General features: G+C 37.2%; 1 protein-coding gene across 1 annotated transcript in view; it reads right to left on the reverse strand.

The window, feature by feature from the left end:
• Positions 1-7715, reverse strand: part of LOC102845519 (chromosome unknown open reading frame, human C15orf41) — a 318114-nt gene that overhangs the window by 235446 nt on the left and 74953 nt on the right. The window contains exons 2-3 of the mRNA XM_006883042.1: positions 2619-2664; positions 1664-1728 (exon numbers count right to left, since the gene is read on the reverse strand). Of these exons, the coding sequence (XP_006883104.1) occupies positions 1664-1728; positions 2619-2664 (111 nt within the window). The remainder of the gene's footprint in view (positions 1-1663; positions 1729-2618; positions 2665-7715) is intronic.

Raw genomic sequence — 7715 nt, forward strand, 5'->3', positions numbered from 1 at the left:
TGAACAAAGCTGCAATAAACATGGGTGGGCATATATCTGCTTGGGTGGTGGTTATAGTTTCTTTAGGGTAGTTAAATTTACTTTTAATGAAATCAGGTGAAGATTTTTTAAAGCTGCATCTAGAAATTTCAGAAATCATCAAATTAAAACTTGCCTTTTTCAAATAAGGAAATGAATTCCAGAGGGCATGTCTACTGTCAGTCCCTAAGTGGGCCTCACATTTCTAGCCTTCTAAAATAATTTTTTTTCAAGTTAACATGATTCTAAAATCTGGACACAAAATCATACTTTCTAATGGATGACCTAAAATCATGCTATTTACAAGAAAGAAGGTATTTTTATCCATATAAATACTTTTTGGCCTACTGCTTTTGAAAGTCTGATGGCCACCGAAGTTTCAGTTGACTTCAGAGAACTTTATGAGCCATTGTTAACTTTAAACGTATAATCTGAGTTATGAGTTCAATTTAAATGCCAATTTCACCAAAGAGATAATGCTTTCTGAGTAAATCAATTCAAATTTTAAAAAAACTTGTTTAGAGAAAAACTCAAGACATAAAGTCGTGTGTGTACATGTGTATGTCTGTCTTTTTGTAACACATACTGCTTCTAAGAGTAGAGCATATTGTTTTACCTCATATGGTATGGCAAATGTTTTTAAAAATCTATTTTTATAACTTTTAAATAAACATTTCTCAACTGAAAAATAAAGGTCTTTAGAGAAAAGTGACACCAATATCTTATCCATGTATTTATTTTATTCATAAAATTTTTATACATAAAAATCATTCATTTGTAGTCAGTACCAACACTCTTACCATTGATAAATGTTAATCTCAAACAATAATTTAAGAACATATTTCAAAAGTTTATAGAATTCACCTATATGCACTTGAATGGAATTAATCAACAAATCCTAATGTAACTCATTATCATTTATCATTATAAATTATTCAGTTATATTAAAAAGATAATACGAATTTTATAATTTAACAACCAAGCAGACTAATTTAAAGATTCTATTTGTTTGAAAAGAAGAGCCTAAAAACAATAATAAGTGAAGCTGAAATTAAAATATCAAAATAAAAAATATTTCCTGGACTTTAGGCTGTTGATTTAATACTCAACACACTCTTTTGAAAAACGTTAAGACCCTTTTTAAAATGTTATAATCATATGTTTCTATATCTGTGTATATGCCCTTATTTTAAACATCCTTTTATAATTTCTAAAATAACTAAACTTATTTTTTAGTATATCTTTTCAACTTGCTGACTTAAAAACTGGGCTTAGACCTTTTGTACTCATATATATGTAGATATATGCATTATGGATATATCCATTTATATAATACAGGCATTAAATTTCAAAGAGACAATGAAATGTCATAATACTATTTCTATATGGCATTTACATAGACACTTGGGCAATGCACCACCACACACACACAAATGGTTAAGACAATCTCATCACACCCTTTGACTATTTAAAACAAAGCATTTGAAAACTCACTCAAAAACACCTGCAATACTACCTTATATACCCAAAACACAATGTCTTGAGTTATTATATGGAAAATTAATTTAATGATCTAATTTATTCATAATTATTATTACAATTAATAGGTATTATGATACCCTCTAGTGGGGCAGGCAGGTCATACCTCTGGTAATAATTTTCAATCGCCTCCAAAGTATGATGCTTGGCATGAGTTCTTTTAATATGTTTCTGAAACAAAACAAAAGATCTTCAAGCTGTGTCACATATCAGGTTCAAGAGCAAAAAGGACATATTTCTTGATCCCAATGTCTTATATGTAGGGCAAACTAAATAACAGTTTGGGGATTTGGGTGGTGGCAGAAATTTTCTTTCGCACCTACTCCGTGAACCAATGCATTTTAATCTCCATTGCCTGGTTGGTATGTCTTCAGACTGTACCACAGGGTACAGTATATATGTAAAAGCCAACAGGGTCACAGTAATTGAATCTAAATAAGTTTGCTTAGGGTTGCAGAGGGCAAAGAAAAACTTGCTCCCTCTTTCAACCTTTGTATTAATTTTCCCTCGATGCAATTCCATCTAAGTCCCCTGCACTCTAGTTTTACAATCCAATTGCCATTTTTAACCAGGAAGAACATTGCTTAAAAACAACTTATTTGAAAACTACAAAAAGTAATTCCATAGAGACTTGCCACTTGACTGACACCTGTCATCTCATGATAAATGACTCCATTTTCTGCCTCTCTTGCCTTCTGCCACTCCAGCAATGGTCATTTATCATCATCTCTGTCAGCAATGGAAAGCGGCACTGACAGTGCAAGTCAGCAAACATTTAGCACATGGAACCACGCAACACAGGGAAATTATTATTGTCAGAATAATAATGGTTTAGCATAATTTATTACAGGTCCACCAAATAAGCAAAGGCTAGATGCTATTAGACAGATGGATGGGTAGGCTTGGCAGGCCTCCACTGAGACGCAGGCGGTGCTTGATGTGGAAAGGAGAACATCCTCCAACCCAATCAGAGAGCTGGCAGTTCAATTACAAAGAAATAAAGGGACATTCATCATTCAATTAGGCACCTGTCAACCCTCACAAAGGAGAAAACTTCTAACCTGGTACTCCTGGGAGAAGATGCTCAGCAGAGTGGCCTGCGATTGACTGGAACAAATAAAAGAAGGACAAAGTTAATTACTGGAGTGCACGGCAAAGAAACAAAAGAGAAAGGGGCTTCAAAGGTAGGCCTGCTGCCCTGTAATCTAACAGAACATGAAAACAAGTGTGGAAAAGTTGTTCCAGATGAACACCTCAAACAAAGGCTTCCTGCTGCTAGGTCAAGGAGAGAGAAAAGGGAAAGGGGAAAATATGGGTAATCTCAAAGAAAACTATCATATTATCTGGATTTTAAAAAAAATTAGAATGATCATAAGTTATATCCATAGCATTCATAGTGTTAAAAGAGGCAAAGAGAAAAGAAAGTAACTGCAACATTTATTTCTTCTAATAAGTGGAGTTAAATCCCCTTAACAGTTTGCGGACATGCAGCTCATTCACTGTCAACAAGGTGAAATTTATTTTGTTAGTAGGCAAGGATCTTCTTTTTTTAGGTATCTCAGATTCAAAGGGAAAAATAAAAACCAAAATACACAAAACTTTGGTCTTAACTAGAAGTAACACAGAGACCATAGGAACATCCCCACTGAAACTGGTGTAGTTTAAAAAGAAGAGCTTTCACAGCAGGAAGCGAGGTCCTTGGAGTCTGCCATTCCCAAAGATTGCCACAAGCTTCCTTCATCTTACGCTCCGCTCAATGTCAAACACCTGGCAGGGAAGCAACCTGCAAAGCATTCTTCCCAAGTGGGAATTTTTCTCTCTCGATTGCTAACATTTAGAAATGGTGAATCTTCCCCCCCCCAAAAAAGCAATCAATATCCTCCTGTTACTCCTTTTAATTGTCCTCTGCAGATAGATCCACCAGACCACGTCTTGAAAACAATTAATTATGCCTGATGTATTTTTCTACCAGATGCTATTTGAACAAATTACAGTTCAAATAATTAGACTTTTATAGCACACCAACGTACTGTGAATAATTAATTTTTTTTTCTGTTTCATGAATGAAATCTCTTAAGCACATCACAGGTAATTTGAGGATTGTGAAAGAAAAACAATGATATCATACTTCTTTCCTCACACTCATAGTGCTCTGAGCTTCAGCACTGTGCCATGGATTGGCTTCCAACCTTTTATTAGAAAGGAGTAGATAAAATGGAAGGATGGACAGATGGATGGATAGATGTATAAATAAACTGATATATTAATCCATTAATAACAAGACGCAATGCATTACCAAAGGTCTGTTTCAATAACTTGAAAGGAATGAGAAGTGATTGATTACAGTCATAAACCCATTATAGTTCAATTTTGTCAGTTTCCCTTTAAAAGTAAACATCTCTTTGAAAAAGCCTATTTATGTAAGCTTCCACTATGTCTGGGTTGCTTCAGTTTCATACCTTGGAAGATCACTAAGGGGGTGGGGGTGGGGGAATTAACAGAATAATGCAAAAAACACCAAAAAAATAGTCTTTGAAAACTAGTGACTAGATCAATGTTAGCTATTTATACACAATGAATAGAACTCTCCTCACTGCATGGCAAAATGTATTTATGTCATAACCAAAAACTGGTAGACAAAGTTGATTCTCTACTTGTCAAAAAACGTGGGGGAAAATGTGGTCATAACATGAAGACAGCAAACCGTGAATATGGTAGAAATGTTGCTAATGGTGCCCAGAATGAGAAGACTAAGAGGTAGTTGTATACCTAAATTCAGAAAGACGAAGTTCAAAGTCAGGAGTTGAAGATGTTACATAAACTAGGGCCCAGATAATGAATTTAGAGAGAAAAACATCTTTATAATCAATTCTACAGAGCAAACCAGTTTTTCAGTGGCCAACAGGGTTGAAGAGAAAAGTGCAGTTTATACTGGGAATGGCTGTAATTAGCTGTCAAGTTGGCCCCTTACTTATACTAACCCTGTGCGTGAAAGAAGAAAACTCTCAAGAGCCCCGTGTCACCCTCACAATCATTTTATAGAATGAGCCTTTGTGGTCCATGTGGATTTTCTGAAGTGGATCATCAGGCCTTTCTTCCTAGTTGCTCTTGGCCTGGAAGTTACATTGAAATCTATTCTGATCATTGCACTGTATAAGGGTGGTGATTGTCTATGAGGTACACTGGCCAGGAATAAAGCCAGATCTCCTACAAGAGAGGTGAGAAGTCAACCAATGAACCACCAGTGCTATCGCACACGGATGGCAAAAGCTGCCTAGAACTAAAAGAAGAAAACAACTTAATCACACAGTAAACAGAGAAAGGAAGCCCTGAATCCAGAAAGGAAGAAAGTCCTGGATCCAAAACCCTTGGGATTTGGTTGACATGACAAAGCTAGAAACTGTTTACTAAGAAGCTTACCAGACAACTATCTGTTTCCATGGGTGCTAACCTTATAGTTTTCCTAACAAGATTCATACCATAATGAGCAGTAAAGCCATTTTAACACCTTCAACAAATTGATGCCAGTATATGTCAGTTTTGGAAGCAGGACTGGCATCCACTTCCTAAACAATACGGCTTGGGAAATCCTATGAACTTTGATAAATATCAATAGTTGTAGAGTGGCTTCGGGCCTTTTGTTCATAGGGTCGCTATGAGTAGTGCTTGACTCGAAGACAATCAAATGAACAACAACCTGTCATTTAGTTTTTTCTTTCAATGTGTTAATGCTGAGAGGAGAACCCAAACGCAAAGAAACAGGGCCGTGAATGAGGAAAGGAGAAGAGTTACGTGCTCTCTAGGCTCTGCAGAGCTCACAACTTAACACTCTCTCCACAGTACCCTCCTCCTCCTCACTTCCTGGTGTTTGGTTCATTCGTGCAAAGGTCTGCAAAAGTCGTACGATAAACTAGATTCACCAGGAATAGAGTTTTGAGCTAGGGAGGATGTTGAGGGAAGGAACATTCTGTGCAGAAATAATATCTTGAGCACTACACTCGTTAAGTCAACAGTGTTTACTAAGCATCTAGGATGCTCCAAGGTCATGGGTATAAAGAAATAAACCATGAAAAAGAAATGAATCCTATAGACAGAAGCTATGTTAGAGAAAACGTTCAGCATATACAAATGCAAAAGGTACAAATTAGAGAAAAGTCAAATACCCCCACATTCTTTAGAGAAGTAGGGAAATAAACCATGCCTTGAATTCTCATATATTTCAAGAATGTCTTGGCTTTGGAGGTTATACATACTATTTAGCATATATGATGCTTCAAATTTACATAATTAAAAATGCAGCCACTTCATTTGCATCAAATGCCCAAGATGTATTATTAAAACTTCAAAACACAGCTTTGCTTTTGTTCTTTCTCAGGCTGCTCCTCCAGACTAAAGCCCTTCAACCCCATAGCTGTCTGAACAAAGGAAAGCATGTGATGGACCCCAGGAAAAGTTATGTCAAACCCTATTCCAGTCCTGGGACCAAAGCCTGTGTGGGTCTGCAGCAGCTATCAATATGGACACAATTCTGAGGACAAAGTCAACACGATGGGGACCAGAAGCCAGAATACGGAGTGAGCCCAGGTATTTGAGGCTACTACTGGACTACTTGCATGGCAGTGGAACTGAAGTTCTTATTTTGTGTAATCACAAATGTCTTTCATTTTAACAAATGAATACAAATTTTTCCCAGGTTTCTCTGTATCCTGGTACAGGAGACACATGATAAGACAGAGCTCTGAAACAAAATGGGCTGCCTGTAATGATGGCATAGGTGAGGGGTCAAATCCTAGAAAAGGGCTGTTCATTTCCACACTTCTCTAGGTTTCTTCTTAGCTAGCCATTGCTACATTTGGCTTCCATCAATGTGTTCCTTTGCCACAGTCATTAAATTGTTTTGGCAAGAGATCACAAATTGGAGTGTGTGTGATTTTTCCAGATAGATTTTGATGAGGTACCATTTATCTTAACTCCGTTGTTGTAGATCTATGTCGCTGAAACAGAACCATATCACAGCTGACCCATCAATAGGTTTTGAGAGACTTAAATTGTGTGAGAAGAGATTGCTCAACTTTCTCCGGCAGAAAAGCTGGGGAATTCAAACTGCCTTCCTTTGGGCTGGTTGTGCAACTTTGTACACCTTTGTACCCACCTATACAATGTTCAAAATTCTGCAGGTGGCCAGAATACAGACAAATAACAAACCAGTCCTTGAAATACTATTTAACTCAAGTAAAATAAAGCAAAGTAATTGCTACAGTGTTGGAACCAACTCATGCCTGATCCTCCAGGGGAGTTTTAAGCTGTAAACTGCACGAGGGGAGTTTTCTCATCTTTCTCCTGATAGCTTCAAACTGCCAGAGAGGCAAGGCCTTTGCATTAGCAGAGTCCTATGGAATGAGATATCAGAGCTCCCTGTTTAACTCAAAATTTTCCCCAAATCACTCAGTTAAGAGGCTCAAACCTCGACAAGAAGCTGTACTGCAATCTCATGAGGCGCACGGTTCGAATCCACCAGATGCTCTGCTGGAGAAGGAGGGGCAATCTCCTGTACGAGTCAGATCCAATTTGATGGTACACATACACACAAATAATAAAATAAAATAATAAAAAAAAAGAGGCTCAAACCTGAGAATATAAAGAAAATTAACATCAGTGGGTTGGATAAGTACAGCAAAACTAACAGCAGGGCTTGGCATAGACTAGTTGCAATAAAACACTCATATCTAGGTGAAGTCTTTACACGCTGAGATACCTATGGCAAGCTGATTTTAACAACACAATAAGGCATCTTATGTTTTATATTTCTTCTTCTCAGTTACCGTCTCAATGAAAAGACCACAAATATGTCAACAGAGAACTGGCAGATGTGCAGGATGGATTTAGAAGAGGTTGCTGTACTAGGGATATTATAGCTAATGTAAGATGGATCTTGGCAGAAAGCAAAGAATAGCAGAGGAATGTCTATCTGTGCTTCGTTGACTATGCAAAGGCTTTTGACTGTATGGATCACAACAAGCTGTGGCTGACTCTGAGAAGAATGGGAATCCCAGAACATTTGATCGTGCTAATGCGAAACCTATACTTGGACCAAGAGGCAGTCGTCAGAACAGAGCAGGGAGACACTGGATGGTTCAAAATCAAGAAAGGGGTCTGTC

Source organism: Elephantulus edwardii, unplaced genomic scaffold (genome assembly GCF_000299155.1).
Source record: "Elephantulus edwardii isolate Elephantulus edwardi_28Jun2011 unplaced genomic scaffold, EleEdw1.0 scaffold00026, whole genome shotgun sequence".
NCBI lineage: Eukaryota > Metazoa > Chordata > Mammalia > Macroscelidea > Macroscelididae > Elephantulus > Elephantulus edwardii.